At 41.1% G+C, this 21,168-nt stretch overlaps 1 protein-coding gene across 1 annotated transcript in view; it reads right to left on the bottom strand.

The window, feature by feature from the left end:
- The window catches only part of galnt14 (UDP-N-acetyl-alpha-D-galactosamine:polypeptide N-acetylgalactosaminyltransferase 14 (GalNAc-T14)), a 276,779-nt gene extending 266,657 nt beyond the window's left edge, over positions 1 to 10,122 (bottom strand). Inside the window, exon 1 of the mRNA XM_053337552.1 lies at positions 9,851 to 10,122. Within this exon, the coding sequence (XP_053193527.1) occupies positions 9,851 to 10,006 (156 nt within the window). The 5' untranslated portion in view covers positions 10,007 to 10,122. The remainder of the gene's footprint in view (positions 1 to 9,850) is intronic.
- Between the last annotated feature and the right edge of the window lie 11,046 nt (positions 10,123 to 21,168).

Genomic DNA, 21,168 nt, shown 5'->3' with positions numbered 1-21,168 from the left:
CACACACGTCGTTGTTGTGATCACGTGGGCTGTGCATGCTGGATCAGAGACGCTCTTCTTCCGCGGCCGGCACCAACGTTAATTAAGGGGCATTACCGCTACCTACTGTGTTGGAGAGTGATCAAACCAGAGTCACCTATTATTATAGAAGTGCTGGAGCGGTAAATGGACAGCTTATATCGGAGCGTTTATATCGGAGTTTTTAGATTCAGTCCGATAAAATCCGATATTCACTTTTTTGGCTGATATCGGACTGATTTCCGATATCAATATCGGATCGGGACATCCCTAATAGATAGATAGATAGATAGATAGATAGATAGATAGATAGATAGAACGACAGACAGACAGACAGACAGACAGATAGACAGATAGATAGATAGATAGATAGATAGAACGACAGACAGACAGATAGACAGACAGATAGACAGATAGATAGATAGATAGATAGATAGAACGATAGATAGATAGATAGATAGATAGATACTATTCAGGTATCCTGTAGGTTAAAAACGAAGGTAAGAGCAGATTAAAAAGCAGATTAAAAACTTTGAGGAGAAATGAGGATGTTAGAGAGTTACTGCAGAGCCCCGTGACTATCTACTGATGTTACTGTTATAAAGCCTGAAAGCCAAGCAGGGCACAGTACACCCTGCAGAGTGATGGACTATAGTCTGTAGTTTATCAGCACAAATAAGACACAGAGAGGTCGAGCTGTTGAGCAGCTGACTACCACATAACAGAGAAATGAATACTGCTGATTCGGTGTGCAGAGCAGACTGAGTGATGTATGGTATATTGTTAGTATTTTAGAGACCCCCCCCCCCAAAATTTCACAAATCATGTTTTCAGGGGAGATCATGTGGTCTGTTCACCTCTTCAAAACTCACATTTATAGGTAGAGTTTTTGTTTAATTATTATGATGTTATTTCTATGATTTCCTGACTATTTTATTATGAAGCGTAGAGTCAGTACTTGTTGACTTCCAGACTAAAGTCAACATTTCCTACAGCTACTTTACAATAAACTCATTATCTTTGCCCTCAGTCTGATTTCTGGAGGTGGTTTTACATCTGTTGAGATAGCAGTATGAGACAAATATATATATTTCATATAAAAAAACTAAACAAACACAACAGTGGTACAACAAGTTGAACAACAGCTGATACATGCAAAGGTTAATGCCACCCCCCCCCCCTCATTGTCCTAATAGATTAAAAAAATGGTAATCTAGTGGTAAAAAATTAATGATTTAACACAAAACTAAAATGTTAGGAGATGAAATATAAGAATCCATATTAGGTTTAGTGGGAGAGTAAAATAATTTAATTTTCTGTTCAAATCAAATGTTTGAATAATGTATTTCTTAATGTGCTCTGCTGCACATTTTATTAATCAGATCACCATTTAGTCCCATTTGTCATAGTGAACATAAGCTTTTTATATGCTTTAAAAGGCTGGACTGATTATCACAAGAAAACAAGAACGCAGCATCGAGTCAAATTCAGCTGTTAAATTACTGAAAGTGAATACTGATGTTATAGGGGGGTGGGGGGTTATTTTTTGCTTTTCTCCAAATCGATGCACTCCGGCTGTGACTTTTGCGATTTATCAGCCGGTGTAGCTGTTGAACCACTGACAGGTTCGTTTCCCCCTCGGTGGTAAGAGTGCTTCACAAATGAGGCCCCCGGTGCCAGAGGCCAGTCTAGTTAGCCAACCTGTGGGCCCTGCTGTTCTGAGAGCCTCATATAAAACATTATTATTATTCCCTCCCTGGGAGCTGGTTATAGCTGCTCTGAAAACTCATTTCCCTCTCCTCTTGTCCATGTGAATACCTCCTGATAGGGAGAGAGAAGGAGAAAGGAACAATAACTGCATTTCATATGATGGGGAAATGAATAATTTCAACTGTGTACGTGCAATGTGTGTGTGTGTGTGTGTGTGTGTGTGTGTGTGTGTGTGTGTGTGTGTGTGTGTGTGTGTGTCATTGTGGAGCGATTGGGCGTTGTGATACACGAGGCGAGCACAGTGATTGGAGCATCGATCTTGTTTCCTCGAGAAGAGAAAGAGAGAAACTGAGAGAGAGAAAGTAAAAAATGGAAATAAAGGTTCTGTTGCAAAGAAAGTTACAAAATAAAGATATACACGAGTTAGAAAAATTAAAAAAAGAAAAAGAATACATTCGCTAACTCTTTGTGATGATTGATCTCTTGTCATCACATCATCTCACACAAGCTGGAAATCATACAGGGAAGGAAGAGAAGATTGGACAGCGTGAGACATTTTCATTTTCACCTGTCTGTCAAACAGCTTCAGACTAAATAACTTCATTTTAATACAGCTGAGACTGTTTTTCTGTCTTGTTTAAGTTGGAAAATGACACTAATGTACAGTACCTGCACTGGTCTGAAACTGTAGCCTGAGCGGGATTGATCGGAGCCTGAGGCCGGCAGCTCCCGCAGTGTTTCAGCCTGAACCTGAACTGAAGTCGATACTTTGCAATTACAATGTTACACTTTCATTTGGCCGACACTTTTATCCAAACTACAAACACATGAGAGTTAATACAACAAGCAAGGAGCTCGATGAGAGAGAGAATAAACAAATGAGCTATAAAGCTCAGTCCGGGTCTGATAGGACGCAGGAATACAGTATAAATCCATCCATCCATCCATCCATCCATCCATCCATCCATCCATCCATCCATCTTCTTCTTATCTGGGGTCAGGTCACAGTGGCATTAGACTTAGCAATGAAACCCAGACATCGTTCTCCACCCCAAAGCGTTCCTGGGCCAGCAGAGATCTATAATCCCTCCAGCGTGTTCTGGGTCTGCCCCGAGGTCTCCTCCCAGTCTGATGTGCTCAGAACATCTCCAGAGGGGGGCGTCCAGGAAGATCCTGTCCAGGTGCACAAACCACCTCAGCTGGCTCCTCCTGATGTGAAGGAGCAGCAGCTTGACTCCTGGACTCCTCCAGGTGTCTGAACCCTTAACCCTATCTCTACACCAGGCGGGGAGTTCTGGTCCTCTGAAATGAGGCCAACGCGGAAGTAACTTAGAACTGCATTCTATCAAAAGGCCACAGAGGGCGATCGTTTTGATGTCAAAAGGACTTCCACCTGAAATTTTCAAGATGGCGCCGCCTAGATTCGAAACTATTGGCTTCCGAGCAGCAGTCCACAAACCAATGGGTGACGTCACGGATGTTACGTCCATTACTTTTATACATTCTATGCTCTACACACACTCTCCAGAGGAACTCATTTTGGCCGCTTGTATAGATAACATACACACACATCAGCTGTGGAGGTGTTCATAAAAGAGGTGGATATCTAGACTTTTCTAAAAGATGGAGAAGACAAACAGAGTTGTAGTTGAGAGTCTGGTCAGTGACTTCAGGTCCTGTTGTTGTTCTCAGACACCTTTGATTAGCAGAGCGTAGTGAGCGGGATGAGGTGGAGCTCAGGAAGGCAGGAGCTGTTTCAGTTGCTGTTCTGTAACTGAGTGTCAGGGTTGTGAACAGCAGAGTGATGTGCTGTTTCAGGCTGGTTGAAGACCAGATGTTCAGAGATTTGAACGTCCACCAGTAAGGAGCTGCAGTGGTCGATATAAGACACGATGAGAGGATGTAGCAGGAGCTGTACTGCATGAACAGACAGGAGGAGTCTGATCTCTCCATCTCCTCTCTGTCATGTCTGATCATTTCCAGCTTATCAATTTTATCCCATCATAACTGAACCACTAAAAAAATTATAAGATACAAACAAAAGTAATGTCAGCCTCACTTAACAAACAAATACCGAGATAAAATCTTTACACCTCTCCTCTCTGAAAAAAACACAATCAGATCAATAAACCAGTAATCAAATAAAACCGCTCTGATTCAACTACAAGACAAAAGATTATAACAAAAACAATGTTTACATGCTCTCTACGTTACTATTTACTGCACATTCTTAATGAATAACCATCTAACACACAGTAAAAACCATCAGCTAACAAACCTTTCAATGCATTTGTAGTTTGGAGTCAGTGACACGCATGTAACTACGAAGCATTACTGATCATGACAACAGTCAGCTGCTGAGTTTAACGGTGTCAAGTGTCACAGTTCATGAAGCAACAGTGTTAAAAAAAAATCTGCTGAGACACACAAGAGTAGTTTTACTGACCACGCTGTCTCTGAGCTTAAAGGCAAGCGTCCAGAAACTAACTGGAATTCTTTTAATTGCACGACATCCGGTTGTTTCGCCGTCTGGTTCATCGTACAGAGCATCCTGCCTGAATCCTGATCTAACATCTGCCCTGAGAGAGAGAGAGAGAGAGAGAGAGAGAGAGAGAGAGAGAGAGAGAGAGAGAGAGAGAGAGAGACAGAGACAGAGAGAGAGAGAGAGAGAGAGAGGTGGCAGACTGTCCTTCAGTATTCAATGAACCAACAGATTGTTTCCTCTCATGTTTGGACTTCTGAAGGCGCAAACTCCATAAAGACCCCCTACCAACCTGCCTGAGGACACAGGCACACTCCAAGCACGCTGCTTCAAAGGCTCTTTCAGTGTGTGTGTGCGTGTGTGTGTGTGTGTGTTTCAGTCTCTGTGCAAGAAATCTTGTGTGCACATGCAGATGAGGGTGTGATCATGCATATAAACATTTCATAGTGTGTGTGTGTATGTGTGTGTGTGTGTGTGTGTGTGTGTGTGTGTGTGTACTATAGCGTGTACAGGAAGTAGTCGTGCTAGGTAAACAGGAGTGCAGGCTAATCCTGTGAGGAATGGGAATTCTGCATTAGCATCTGAATAGCGCACCGTGCCATGAGTACTGCTGACAAAACTAACACACATCCCCAGTGCTGGCTCTCTCTCACACACACACACACACACACACACACACACACACACACACACACACACACACACACACACACAGCTAAAGAGGAGTATTTTTATAGCAGTATAAGATGTGGAGACTACCTGCTGATAGTTTTTTAATCACTGGAGGTGTGTGAGCTCCAACCTGTTTAAGATGTTCTCACCTCTGCAGACTCTCACCTGCAGGCTGCCCAACGCAACCAAACGCTACATTTACATGCACATTAATAATGTGATTATACTGTAATGAGGCCAGTAATGAGGGTAAGAGCCCATGTAAACAGCATCTGATTACATGCGAGTGTGCATAATGACGGGAACATGTGCCTGCGTCTGTCTCAGCTTCACCACCATGTAGAAATGATTAGACTTACAGATGCTCCTGCACTATTTTTAAAACCCATAAAGGGATAAAGGTCCACAGACTTTTCCAGCAATCGTTTTAGGTAGTCAGGAGTTTTATCTGACATGGTTTCTGCCCCCCCCCCCCCCAAATGTCCCAGCCGTGGATTTAAGGGCCCATTTATGCTCAACGTACGTACGAAAATGTCTGTTTCAAACGATGTTACTGTCACTGCTCACATACTTCCATGCGTCCTTTACGTTGGCATGGATGTTAACCAATACATCCACCAGGGGGCAGCACAGAGTCAATACATCCACCAGGGGGCAGCACTGAGTCAAAAACAAACATGGCGACTGTGGAGGAGATATTGATAATGTTCCTCTGGCATAAAAGACAAAAACGATATGTTTAAAGTTTCTAACCAACTCACAAAACCTTTCCTCAAAAAGTTCCTCCATTGTTATTTCTTCTTCGTGTCTCACTAGAGCTACGTATCGAGTAGTGACAGCAACACTGCCCCCCCATGGTTTCCAGTGGTACTGCTCCGTTTGGTCCGTATCCGTAAGCTTTATGGAAACGTGCAGAAATACGGACGAAATGAACGCAGAGCACAGACAGAAGGCTCCGTCTGTATCCGTATTTAACGTTCAGCATAAATGGGCCTTAACCCTTACATACTGTTCATATTCTGACTCACAATTAGTATCTGCACCAATTCAAATTGATAAATTCTCTTTGCTTATAGGAAAAATAACATTCATAATCACTATTTTATGGTCCAGGTGAACATTTTATAAAACATGATGAATACAACAACATGTTTTAATGCTGATTTTTGACTTTTATTATGTATACAGGTCAAATTTGGACATTTGCATATTAAACAACAATGTGTTTGATGTTTTTTTTCTCTCCTGTTCTATTCTGTTGTATGTTTTCACAGCTCTCAAATGTTAAAATAGGTCAAATTTGACCCTGAGCAGTATGTAGGGGTTAACGATGAGCCAAGAACTGTCAGAGTGGAGACTGAAAAAACAGCATACATCCACACAGAGTGAGCTCAGGCTGTCAGTAGGATCAGTATAATGAAGTGAACTTCCACACTGGTGTTAAAAGAGAATTTCCGGTTGCGTACTAAAGCAGAAAAAATAAACAAGAAAACACTCAGCAGGTCGTTGATCCATCTGCCTCTCTGACATGTTCCATCTTTTCTGGCCTCTGCAGGACTCCTACTTTCCAACATCACAGCTGTAAAGTCAAAAGTCGCAGCAATAAATGACTGAAAGCAGCGAGATCATTCTGTGTTGTTGTCTAGAATCACGTCTCAAACAAAGACCTCACTTATTATTCTGTTAATCTGTCCGGTTCACCAGATCTTCACAGTTCTTCGGATGGTAACAGAGAGAAAACAAACAGAGGATGCTCAGTTTGGTCCGAAAGAGGCAGAATGATGAGCAGCAGTCAGCTGTTCTCACAACAGGTCAACCATCAGACTCCATGTGTATATCCAGACTGGACTGTTTTATTACTTTCCAACAGAGAAAGCAGCCCAAATACTGGAGTGATGCTGGTTAAATAGTCACATTTACTACAAAACTACAACTACATGCATCTGCTTACACATTTTCACACATTGGTTGGTAGATTATACAGTACAAACAATCTTACAGTGTGTATGGACCCTGCTGGACAACACACAGACCCTTATATTATATTTAGCATTTGAGAGAGTTGTTCGCAGACTGTAGCATCAAATATTACACAGGACCATCAGGTTTTCTCATTTAGGGTGTTCCTTGTTTTCCAAAGAAAAGTTTTAGTTTTGGTTTAAATTAATTAAGACTGTATCGCTTCCTTTTAAACTGGTGTTTTAATAATATATCACTGCACCAGAGAAGAATCCATTCATGTTTCTTTTCATTATGATAGGAGAGCAGCGTGTGTGTGTGTGTGTGTGTGTGTGTGTGTGTGTGTGTGTGTGTGTGCTAATGATGATACTGGGCGGTCTGCACCTGCTGACAGATCTCTCAGTTTTACACTGGGCTGAGAAAAACTGTAGGATTAAGTTGGCAAGTCTGTATCCGGCACGGGTATTAGCCGAGGTGTGTTACATCATGTGTGTCCTGACTGGAGAACACACACACACACGCACACACGCACACACACACACACACACACACACACACACCGACTGCCCTGCTGAAAGAACAAAGATTGTCTCATTAGCTTGTAAGGCTCACACCTCAGCGAACAATTCCACACAAGAAACCACTGTCTTTCTTTCTTTCTTTTTTTTTCTTCTTCTTCTTCTTCCTCCTCTACTTCTTCTCCTGATCGTCTAAGTGGTTGCAGCTGTTTCTGCCTCTCCGACTCAAGTAGTTTAATTACATTTCAAATTTCATATTTGAGGCATTTAGCTGAGGATCTTATCCAGGTCAACTTACAATGAGAGCAACAGAAGATTAAGCTTCAATGCCTGAATTATCCAGCGTTTGAAAACACCTCCTACTCATAGAAAATTAAGGCGAGCCAAAGTGTGGCTTTTTTTTCTTCAGGAATTCTTGACGTCTTAAGAGCTTCGCTGACATGTAATAATGACACTCAGACTGGATTCTCTATTTTTCACCGATATCAAACAGCTCTTTGCATATATTAGGACTTTTATTCTTCAAACGAACATCAACTAATAAATGTGATCACTAAAATCTAACCTCAGCTCTTAACACACGTATTTGTTACGGCACATGATTTTGGCCGCAGGTGGTCTCGTATTAATGTGTGTTTACTCTGTTTACTCGCTCCTTTCTGAAAGCTTTCATTCTCCAACTGATGTGCATTTACATTTGACTCGACACTTGAGTGAGCTTCAGTTACATAAAGGTCAGAAAGGTCACACGGCATCATCTTGTGAGTTGAGATTATTCATAGGTTTAAAGCTTTGCCGCAGCTCTTTAATGTGTTTTTGTTGTTTACTACATAAAAACGTGTCACTTTGACACAGACTGCTGAGTCCCGGCGTGTGTCGGAGGAGCTGAATACGCAGCAGTCCTTCCTCACACACACCAACAAACGCATGCAAACGCACAGATATATAACGACCTCTCATCCTAAAATCTTTTATCCCAATGCCTTGTAAATATTCAGGTCTTTAAACTACTGAGTGGATTTTGCCTGTAGTGTCGAGTGATTCCAGTACAACATTTCAGTATACTTTACAAGAACTCACCTACAATATACTGGTCATGCTAATTAATTAAATGTTATACTTTATATTTCTACGTCTGGACTCACAAGTGTTTCCTGAGTATAAAGGCTGATATATTTCTAGTTTTATATATGTGTTTCTTGTAGTTCAATAAAACAAGGTAAGAGAGGCGGGATCAATACAACTTAGCCCACCAGCCTCAGTCAACACGCTGTGGGTCTTATGCATTACAGACATCCTGCAGTGCACACCGGGCAAAGACATTAAGCTGAAAATTAACCTAATTATCGTCAAAGGAACCACAAAAATCTGATAATGAATTTATACAATGATCAGAGCCGCTTTAGTTAATGTATGAGGGCATTATTGGGGTATTATAGGAAAACTGTTATGGTATTATCACAGGAAATATAAAATAAATGGGAGTCATTATCTACAGATCTGAGTAATGTGGGATTTAATTGTACTATTACTGGCATGCAACAGCAGCAAATAAGATTAACGTTAAAACAGATTTTCTTGAGTCTACACGTAACAAAAGTCCAGAGGCAGAAAATAACTAAGTCCATTTACTCATAACTCGACTTAACTTCTTAGGATTTTGGCACTTTTGGTTATATTTAAATTTGGTGTTTGAATTTTCTGAGACTTCTTACCTTAATTCCTCCACATTTCAGGAGATTATGAGCTTAAGTTTCTACACTGAACTGCAGAGACTTCACCTTCAATGTGAAGAAAAAACTAAATATAGGAAACCCTGCAATCATTTCAAACTTATTATTAGTGCCAATTAGGGATGGATAAGGGTACTTTTTGCAATTCTGACTTGTTCACCATATGAATTCAACACATTATATCAACACCTAATATTATTATGAGATGTTTCCTTGTTAAATCAGAAGACAATGCAAAGGTAAATGGAACATATATTAATGTATCTTGTGTTAAATCGTTTCAGAATTGGTAGGTTTTGTTTTTGTTTGTTTTGTTTTCTCATCAGAAAGGTTCAAAAACTAGTAGCCTGTATGTTCACATGTGTCATTTTAAACAATATAACTTACACAGTTTGCATTTACTAGTTATTGCTTTAAAATAACTGAATAGAAAAAGTGATAAATGCACTGGACTCTAGTTGTATCTGGTCAAACTACAACTCATGATGATTCACAAACTATCATTGGTGTTTGTGAGAATACACAGATATCAGAAAAACTCTCTACAGGGCTGCTTCTGTATAAAACAACCACTATCACCACTATAAAGTCATTATCGGAGCACTTTAAGTCAGGATATTGCTTGTATTAGAGGGATACTATCGGACAAGTGACTACTGTGAACTCCACACACACACACAATGATATCACAGTCATTTATCTTATGGACACACACACACAGCATTCACAGCAGGAGAGGTGCTTATATTTTACTTCACCTGGTTGTACGCTTCTCCTCCTCCCGCTACTCCCGCTACTGCCCCGGTACCGAGCTCCGGTAGCTTCCTCCGGCTCAGCACCAGCAGGTAAACCAGCGCTCCCAGCCACACCAGCACCGCCACGGCCACCGCCAGCCTCCGACAGAGACGCTTCATTTTCCGGTCAGGAGGAGCCGGCGGCGCCCGCAGCCCGGCTGATGTCAGAATCCCATTTTTTATAGAAGCGAGAAAAACAAAAAGAAAACACGCCGAGCAGCCGTGGTAACACTCACACACACTCTCTCTCTCTCTCTCACACACACACACACACTAGTCTGTCCAGTCCCGGTCCCGGTGATGGTACAACGCGGACTATACACAGCGCGCGCTCTTCTCTCGCTCTCTGTCTCAACTCACAGAAGCTCGAGCGCTACTCTGACACGCCTGACAGCCGCGTGTGTGCGTGCGTGTGTGTGTGAGTGTGTGTGAATCAGTATGTGTGTGTGTGTGCGTGTGCGTGTGTGTGTGTGTGTGTGTGAATCAGTATGTGTGTGTGTGTGCGTGTGCGTGTGTGTGTGTGTCACTGAGGGAGTCCTGGACCCTCCTGAAGGTTTGAAAGGGAGAGCATGGAGCTCCACCTGCCGACACCCACAACTACTCCACCAAAGTAGAAGAGAAGACCGGAGAAGACAAGAGAAGAGAATAAAAAAGAATAGAATAGAAGAGAGTAGAAGAGAAGAGAATATAATTTAAAAAAAGAATAGAATAGAAGAGAGTAGAAGAGAAGAGAATATAATAAAATAAAAAAAATCTCAGAGAAAAGACAAGAGACTGCATTCAGTCATTGACTCCTCCCTGTATAACAGACACTAAATATTTCATTCAATATTGAGCTGCAAATCAAGATATGGGACACCAGGAGTGGATTTAGGAGATGAGATCCGGGGCTAAGACCAGAGCACCCAGAGCCAGGGTCTACTGCAAACATGAGTATGAGTAGTAGTGATTTATTTTGGTCTTTATCAGAAATAATCCAAAAACATAACATAAAGAAATAGATCAAAAGGAAAACAAAAAATATTACATTTATATTATATTTAATATTTAATTATTACATTTTCAATCGCATGTCACTCAGTAACACTGCCCGAACTGAAATATCTTAATACGTTTCACTCTTAATCACAATTGTAATACATTGACAGATTCAGTCAGCAGCTGATTCAAGTCATTGTTTCGAAAAAAAATAATTTTTAAAATATTTTTAAATAGATTCAGGGATTTTTGTGAAAACATTCAGGGCTGAAACCCCAAAAGCCCCTCGCCCCCCTAGCTCCACCCCTGTGGGACACTAATTAATCATCATCTTAACAATGTTGAGCATTACACTGAGGGATTGTTAGCAGAGAGTTTACATTTGATCCATTGTGTAGTATTTGAGGGTGTTATAAAGTGTAGGCATTTACACACTAGTTAAAAGGGACTGTTGCACAATCACAGTACGGTAGTATAAACTTAAATAAAACTGAATAAAGCGCAGAAGGATGAAGTAGATCAGTCCAATACTGTGATCATGTATGTAAACTTACTGCAGTGTGAACAGACTGTATTTATATAGCTCCTGTCTAGTTTTCTGACCACTCAAAGCGCTTTATAGTGCTTTTCCACCGCCAAAGCTCCAGCCCGGAGCCTCAGAACGGGAGCCAGAGCAAGCACCAACTGTTTGCTGGTCTAAAACAAGAACCCATTGCGTCAGCGGACTGGGGGCGGCGCTAACGCTTATTAGCCGGCTAGCAGGGCTAACGTTTATTAGCCGGCTAGCGGGGTTAACGTTCATTAGCTGACTAGCATGGCATTTACAGAGGGTTAAAGATTTGTTCTTCTTCTTCTTCTTCTTCTTCGTTTCCGGCAGACTAGATGCCTTGCACCATTTTGCTGCCTCTCACTGGTGAATCATGGAAGTGCTTCAAAGGCGCTTGCTGGTTATGTTATATAGTGACGTAATCACGTGGCTCCTTGCCGGTGGAAAAGCAACAGGTTCGTAAGAGGTGCTTGGATTAGCTCCGAACCAGCACTGGCTCCAGCTCGGTGGAAAATGACATGCAGACCGGAGGAGCGGGGTTCAAACCTCTGATCTTATGAAATAGTGATCTACGTCCTGAGCCATAGCCGCACTAAATGTTAACCTGTCGTCAGTTGAGCAGGTAGGCGAAGTAAAAGCAACGTCAGCAGTCTGGAGATATTTTAGTATTAAGCCATGACGACAAAAGTAGAGCAGACTGCAAACTATGCTCTGCTTAAATGTCAAGAGGAGAGGTGTTAAAAATAACAGAAGCTCCTACTAACACTGCTCCTGATGACCAGCTGTTGTCAGTTATTTCGTTGTCGTCTTCTCAGCGTCCTGGAGCTGAAGTATGAGATTTCACATCAGCGCATCAGCAGCCTGTTGCAGGAACATTTCAGGGATGTAAATTCACAGCTGATATTTAGACTAGCAGTGTCAGCCTAATGTCTCTCATCAGTTTAACTGCACAGCGGATTGATGAGGATTTTACTCCCCAGAGAGCCATCCTCAAAGCAAAGCAGTTTCACAGTTCGGACACTAGCCAAGCCGTAACAGTCCTGTTTGATGATTGAGGTGGAGTTCCGGGACTACGCCAAAATCATGATGGAGGCCATGAGTGATGCTGGACTCTCTCATTGTGCTGCATGTCTCACACACCATCCAGCTGGCTGTTAACAAGGGTGTTTAGGCTTTAGGAGAAGTGTAGCTGATGCAGTGGCAGTCAGATGTGAAATAGGACCTTTTAAACATTTGGCCTTAGCGTACTCCCACGTGGAAGACACTCAGCACCTCCAGCACTTCACTGACACTGACATAATCAATTTACTTCATTAGTGAGTTGAAGGCAATATACTGGGATTCATTCTTCCAATATCAGACAAGCTTCTCTGTTATCAGCTATAAAGATGTTTTTTTTTCTCAAACAGGTCGAACAGCCGGTGATGCTGCAGCTGCAGAAGGCGTCTGGACGAGAGGCAGACAAGCAGGAGGGATCTGGGGGGAACCACCTGCCAGAAAGCTACACAAAGCCCAGGAGCAGCAGCAGTCTGGACAGTGTGTCTGATGAGACAGCAGATTAAGCATCAACAACACAGAGCGATGCAGCCATTCAGTTAGAGACACGTTGGAGACCACTGCAGGACTGGGGTGGGGGGGGGGGGGGGGGTTAACAAGGTGCAGATTCCCCCTCTGGCCCAGATGTCAGCATGCAGTGAAAGGATGTTTACCTCAGTGTCACATATTGTAGATGAAAACAGAAACAGGCTCACAGCTGATAGTACAGAGAAGCTTCTCTCCATCAAAAAGACGCTGACTCTTCACTTCTCTGAAAAAGGCTCAGTCCTCACAGACGGCACTAACATATAACGCATCATATCAGCTGTATGTTGTGTGAATGTGTTCCAGATTACATTAAAGTGAAATGTGTGGCAGTGCCATGTTTGTTGTATATTTAATGTGTTACAGTCAGAAAGTGAAGAACATCTGATGAAATGAATACAAAATGATAAAATGACAAAATGACAAAATGAATACAAAATGATAAACCATGAATGATCACAACAGTATGTTAAATAGCCAAACTTGAGTGAATAGTAAGTGAGGTGGTTAAGAGGAGAAGAAAACATGAAATAAGAGATGGACTAGAAATGACAAGAAGATAAAAAAGGAAAGAAAATATTATTAAAGAGGAATAAGAGCAAGAAAAGGAGAGAAGCAGATTAAAATACAGCGAGAGAAGAGAGGAAAAAGAATGGAGAGGGGAAGCAAAGCAAGAAAAGCCAGAAAAAAAGAGACAAAAGTAGATGAAGATGAGTGGAAGAATGAAGTTAAATGAAAATGAGAGGAGAGAAGACTGGAGAGGGGATCATGAACTGTCACATGAACAGACAAGTCAACAAGAAGTAAATCAGACCCCCCACCGTGTACGAGTCCATCTTAATGTTATTAAAAAAACAAAACCTAAACATGATCCTTACTGAGTGAGAAAGAGATCAACTGCCAGAGAAAGCATGTCTTTACTGTCTTAGTGTGCCATCTAGTGTTTGAGCAGAGTAACTGCTTTATCTGGTGTATTTAGTCCTCTGAGACAGTAAACTGGTTATTTTCTGGTGTATTTAGTCCTCTGAGACAGTAAACTGAATATTTTCTGGTGTATTTAGTCCTCTGAGACAGTAAACTGAATATTTTTGGGTCATGGATAAAACAAGACATTACAGAACATCATTTTGGGCTTCAAGAACAGTCAGAGTGACATTTCTCACTTTATGGACCAAACAACTGATCAATTAATTGAGAAAATAATCAACTCAGATTAACTGATAATGAAAACCGCAGCAATAGTTGCAGCCCTAAATTTGCTTCATGTTATAGGAAACTGTCTCCTCTCAGTCACCAAGACAACTAGACCAGTGTGTTCCTCATGAGATTACCTGATCTGCTGACCTGAACAATGTGTAGCCAGATCAGTATGTCATGTTCAAAACCAATACTTCTTTCTTTTTAAGAATCATGACCAAGATATAAAGCGACATTTTTACAGCTGTTGAAGCTCTCTGCTGGAAAAAATATGAAATGAAGACTCTGTTTGTAGATACTTTTTGGCCAAAAGGGTAAACAAACTGTACTGAATGATATAGCACCTCTCAAGCCTTTTGACCACTCAATGTGCTTTTACACTACAAGCCACATCCACACACACACTTTGGGGTCCAGTATTTTGAACACTTCAACATGTGGACTGGAGGGAGGGGGGGAGGGGGGGGGCGGCTATAAGCAGTCAGCTAATATCAGCTAAGATATTATGGCCAGTACATTTCTGATTTATAATGTAGTCGTTGATTCCTAAAATAACAGCCGGAGAGATGTGACTGATGATTGATTCAAAAGCATAAATAAAATGTTAAAAAATTAGCCTTCAGAATTGAAGCAGCACCTGACTCTAGAGGCACACAGAACCATCTACTGGATTATAATGCAGGAACATATAACTATAAACTCAAAATGCAAACAGAACTTGAACCCACATCAAACTGCAGTCCATATATGAAGAGTCTGTCCTCAGACTGACATCCTCAATCCAGAATACCAACTGTTACCATCTGGTAAACTTTACAGGAACCCCATATGCAAGTTTAACAGATTTAAATATTCATTCATCCCTACTTCCATTAGAATAATAAATAAGACTCTGTAAACAGTGTGAGGTATGCATTGCTGTCATGTTGATGCTGCTATGGTTGGTGTAATCCCCTGTGGGAATGTGCAATATGTGTACCTATTATATCCATGTATTTATTGAGTCAACAGGCAGCATTATATAATTTATTGTTGCGCAAATGTGCAACTTTACTTTTATTTTCTTTGTTCTTTTAACTATGGCGGCAGCGGTCTCAGCACTTAGAGCCCAAGACAAATTTCCCTTCGGGGACAAAGGGACAAACCTGAATTGATTCAGTTATTAGAGCTTTCAGAGCTACATCAGCTCTCACACAGAGTTCAGCTGAGTCACGATAATTATGAAGTCAAACTGTACTATCGTTTTAGTCTTGGTGCTGTCAGTTTAGCAGCTAATAGAAACAACCTACCGTCCTGTCCTATGTGAAGTCTGCAGCTTCCTCTTTCAGTCTGATTCCACTCTGTCTCCCTCTCTGTCTCTCTCTCGGTTTGTGTTCAGTGCTGAAGACAATCTGGTGAAGAAGCTTCCAGCAGAGGAACCCTGAGTAAGAACATGGAAATAGGCTAGAAAAAAAGTCTTAAAAACCCCATTACATATCATTTCTCTAATCCTAGAAATACATTTAAAACAGGTCCATTAACAGTTATCTGTTGTTGGTAGATTTTCATTCTGTTTACCAATAAGAAAAAAAACCTTTAACTTCAGTTTAATCACCTTAACGTTTAGTTACATTAAAATATATATAGTATGAGTATGTTTGAATTAACTAGGGCTGCAAGTAACAATTAACAATGAACATAAAGATTTGCTAGTTAGTTAGCATAATTAATTTTGCCAGACTGGTAGATAAACGGCTACCGGCTGACCTCGGCGGTAAACTATAACGACTGACCTCGACATTAACCTAACGGTTGACCTCAACGGTAACTTACCGGCTGACCTCAATGGTAACGATAACGGCTGACCTCGACGGTAACTATACCGGCTGACCTCAACGGTAATGATAATGGCTGACCTCAACAGTAACTAAAAAGGCTGACCTCAATGCAGTAACTATAACGGCTGACCTCAACGGTAACTATAACAATAAGTACCAGACTACTTTAGGAGAAACTTTTGGAGCAACGGTCCCTTAGCCCTTTGACCCTTCGCTAAGCCCCGCTCCCTTAGTTACTGTTGCTATGTCTGTCAAGCTTTCGCTCCTACCATAAGAAATATGGAGTTTTCAGTGATATCAATAAGAGATATTCTAAAGGAAATTACAACACATTTCTGGGAACACTTTACATTAAAATATATATAGTATGAGTATGTTTGAATTAACTAGGGCTGCAAGTAACAATTAACAGTTAACATAAAGGTTTGCTAGTTAGTTAGCATCATTAATTTTGCCAGACTGGTAGATAAACGGCTACCGGCTGACCTCAACAGTAACTATACCGGCTGACCTCAACGGTAACTTACCGGCTGACCTCAATGGTAACGATAACGGCTGACCTCGACGGTAACTATCCCGGCTGACCTCGACGGTAACTATCCCGGCTGACCTCGACGGTAACTTAAGGCTTGACTTCAACAGTAACTATAACGGCTGACCTCAACGGTAACTATAACAATAAGTACCAGACTACTTTAGGAGAAACTTTTGGAGCAACTGTCCCTTAGCCCTTTGACCCTTCGCTAAGCCCCGCCCCCCTTAGTTACTGTTGCTATGTCTGTCAAGCTTTCGCTCCTACCATAAGAAATATGGAGTTTTCAGTGATATCAATAAGAGATATTCCAAAGGAAATTACAACAGATTTCTGGAAAAACTGTTTGGTGATATCAAAGAGAAGCTGACAGAAGGCTCTTCAGTATGCATTTGAGAGATACATCCACAATATCATCTGCTGGTGGAGTATAAATGTTTGTTGTTGTTCTGATCTCACTCAGGTAGATCAAATAAACAAACAACAACAACTACCCGACATAAATATTTTCCCACATAGTCACCGGATACCAGCGGAGATAGCCAGACCATCGGGGCCTCCGTGGATGATCATACCGAGTGGCAGGCGGCGGAGCCGGCGGAGGGAGCGCAAGCAGAAGCGGGGCTGCCGGGGCGGCGCTCTTGCTCGACTAAAGAGGAATCCCAGGAGACCACCAGCTTCTTCCTTAACAACAAAATGGATGAACTATGACTTCACTTATCAACACGGTCACTGTCCAGGAGAGTTGTGTGATGATAATCACTGACACCTGGCTACACTCGGGAGTCCCAGACGCAGCTATCGAGCTAGCGGGCCGCGGCTAGCTAACCACCGCGGAGACAGGAACAGTGACTCCGGTAAGACCCACGGGAGGGGGCTGTGTGTTTACACTAAGAACAGCTGGTGTACAAACACTGCCATTACTGAAAGACACTGCTCTCCAGACTTAAAGCTCTTGGCAGTCAAATGCAGACCCCACTATCTGCCTATCTATCTTACCTTGGAACAAACGTAGGTGTTTTTATTAATCTTTGCCGGATTCAGCTGTTCCCGTGGTCTTCCACACTGTTTAATCCACGTGTGGCATCTCTCTTCTTGGGGCTTGGAGAAGGGGAAAACACCACATTCGACACTTTGTGAATATCCTGTATGCGCTCAGCTTCGACATATCCAGTCTATGGGCATATCAGCGACTACTGAAAGCTTGACAGACCTCTCGTTGCTACACACGGTTGCTAACGTAGTATTGGACAGATGCTATTTAGGGGAGGGGCTTAGTGAAGGGTTTGCCCCGCCCACGGCCGTAGCCAATGAGATTGAGGTCACTGTTGCCCTTAGTAACAGCAACTCACAAAACTATCTCAACTCAAGGTCCACTCACTGGCTTCTTCTGAGCATTTTGACCATTTTACACGGTTTTCTTCATCAGTTTGGGTTCCTTCTTGCTGTGAATCTCTTCCCATCTATCCTGAGAGTCCTGTATTGAACCTCACTTTCTTGACAAAAAAACCCCATGGGAAGACAGTCACAAATCAAGCTCAACTCAGCTTGTTCTAGACCTTTTGACCATATTCTCATGGTCTTCATTCCAAAAAAATAAAAATAATCTACTAACAGCTTGGATTTACTTTTATTCTTAATACTATAAAGATGTATCAATGACAACTTTCCCTTAATAGCTTTTTTTTACATTCTGTATGAAGTGACACTTAATTACTAATTACTAGTCCAACCAATAGGCTATCTAGATATCACATTTTAATTGGTCCTATATTTTAAAAGGAAATGAATAGTTTTAAGAACAATTCTGCAATTTTTTCTATCACATTTTAGTGGTAACCAAATTCCTCAAGAGCAAATCAGATGAAACTTATGGCTGATTTTGGAAAATCTACCCAGAAAGTTTATCCTTGTTATTGAATATCTTCCTTTTTCAGCAGCCAAACAGATATGTAATAATAATAATATCATATAAACATAATCACACATTAAATATTATACAAGTGTTTTAATTTCAAAATTCGATCAACTCTAACAACACGACCAGAGAAACAAAAAAATAAATGTAGTTGTTCAATAAAATAATGAATAGGCATTATTATTATCATTAATAGGCAAACTCTGATGGATGGCATTCTGTTCATGGTTTATTTTATAGTAATAAGAAACACACATATAAACACACACCACATCCTCTAATCCAGTTTATTTTCCTCAGCAGAAAATGGAACACGATAAAATTAAGGAGAAATAGGACAGAATTATGTTCTTGCTTTTTTATACATATAACTAAATATGCCACTCTATGCTAGGGTGTAAGTAACTCAAACTGATATAAGGTTAAATAATTTTTTCTTTAAAAGGTACAGAAAGATATTCCATTACTTCAATTTCTCATTAGCACTCAAAAAGGAACAGGATTTCTTTTTTTTTCTCTCAAAATATCAAAATAAGAACCAGCCGAGACATTGCTCCAGACTCCCTTTATCCTTCGCTGTGTTCTCATTGGAGAAGATGGGAGGTGGGAGGCGGTGAAGGGGGGGGGAAACAATAACTTGTGCATGAGGATTAGCATAGTTCAGTGGTGTCTGATTAAAAGTGCACTCCACCTGAATCAACCTTTCTGTAGTTATTTTGCAAAATAATACAATTTAAAAAAGACACTTCCTGTTTTTCCTGTGATTTAAGGAAACCTTCAGCTTAGTTCACCAGATGGGAAAAACAATAATATACAATTCAGCATCATTAAATTACATTTCCAGTAATGCTGAATTTTATAGATTCCCAAACTTGTATTAAACTATTCACAACTCATTTTTAACGCACCTACATTGTGTGCTAAAATGCCCAAATAAAGAAAATAAAACGTTTTTCAGCTTTTTGCAACGTCACAAACAAAAAGTTAATTTTGGTGGAATACCACTTTTAGGAGTAGAAGGAAGAGAGGTGTGTAACTGAACAATATGCACAGCACAAAGTCCAAGCAGTCAGACTGTGTAGGCTGATTAAGAGCAAGATCTGAAACAATGTCAAACAATGACAAAACAAAACAAAAGAACTAATGAGGAAAAAGGGAAAAACCACTCAATTTGAGAATTCACATGTTATTACTGCAGCCAAAAGCAGCTGAGGCATCGTGAGACGCTGGAGAGCTGCGACAGTTTCAATCTGTGTTGTCAACAAGAAAATATATATTCCTACTGTGAAAACTCCAAAAACAAGTCAGTTACCTGCAGAGATGACACGTTGAGAGTGCAGCCACATCCAAACACTTCATATTTAGATGATGGCTGCTTTTATTTCACTAACATTGTTTTTATTAAAGTTAACCAGCTTTTGTTTCATTTCTCAGCCTGAAACGACCTCACAGATTCAAACTGTGGAACCCACCTGTTCTCTAAAGATTAATGACACCCTGGGCAACAATCAATGTAAAATAAAATTTAAAAAAAATCAAAAAGAAATTATATAATATTTAAAAAGGTATTATGTTCCAAACAGATATCCCAAATCTGAAGAAAAAAAAAAAAAGACACCTAATTCTACCCCCACAAAACACAAAATAAGAAATAAATTATATATCTATTTAAAGGGTAGTAGGTCATTTAGGTACTCTTGACTGATCGACTCTGGAGATACTCAGTGATGAACTTGGGGTGTTTGTTTTTCCTTAAGTGAATACGCTGCGTTTTGGCCAACAACTCTTCATCTGAATACAAAAATTCAGTCGTATTCCCCTCAATGTATCAAGAACAACAGTACCACTCAGTATATTGAAAAGGGGGGGAGGGGAGAGAGAGAGGGAGAAGAGGATCTGCTACACAGAGGATTTATCTGAGTGACTCTAGTCCATTAGTGTGGAGTTTTCATTTCCTTTTTTCAATATTTATTTGTATTTTTCTTTCTTTTTTTTTTTCGTCAACAGTCCGTGTGAGCAGAGGCAGGGATTGGCTGTATTGTCCTCCATGATACCGTGGTTAAGCAGTAAAAACAGAGCTGATCACCATGACGGCCACACAGGGAGGGGGGGGAGAGAAAAAAATAAAAATAAATCAAACCATGACAGCATCCTTGGACTGCCTCACATCATCAACCCTGCGCAAATACACTGTCGCTGGTACCATGAACGCATCATGGACCTGAACGTTGGTAAAAAAAAAAAAAAAAAAGAAGAAGAAAGAAAAGAGGAAGGCGAGGTTACAGGTTTGATACTCCAACCCCCTTTGATGACAACCTGAGGAGCGGTCGTGGGATAGAGCTGGACCCCTCATCCGCGACCGAGAAAAATGAAGGAAAATAAAAACCAAAAGCTTGCTGTCGAATGAAAATCCAAACAGATCAGTTCAGCCCGAACGCTACAACAGTCCATCTTCTGTCATTTCCTGTACTGACAAAAAAAAAAAAAAAAAAGTAAAGAAAAGAAAAGGAGCGTGAGCAGAGAGGAGGAAAACCGTGGCGAGATACTGTGGAACTGTGCACAATGTACGACTGACTGGATCTGGATCTGGATCTGGGGGGGGGGGGGGGCGTCCTTCCTCTCCTCTCCTCTGAAGACTTGGGTGTGGGTGAAGAGGGGGGGTGGGGGGGGGGGGTGAGTGGGGTGGGGTTAAGGCTGTGTGTGTGAACATGC

This window comes from Scomber japonicus, chromosome 17 (genome assembly GCF_027409825.1).
Source record: "Scomber japonicus isolate fScoJap1 chromosome 17, fScoJap1.pri, whole genome shotgun sequence".
In the NCBI taxonomy this organism is placed as follows: Eukaryota; Metazoa; Chordata; class Actinopteri; order Scombriformes; family Scombridae; genus Scomber; species Scomber japonicus.
Note: the sequence above shows the minus strand (reverse complement) of the source record. Positions and strands in the feature narration are given on the sequence as shown.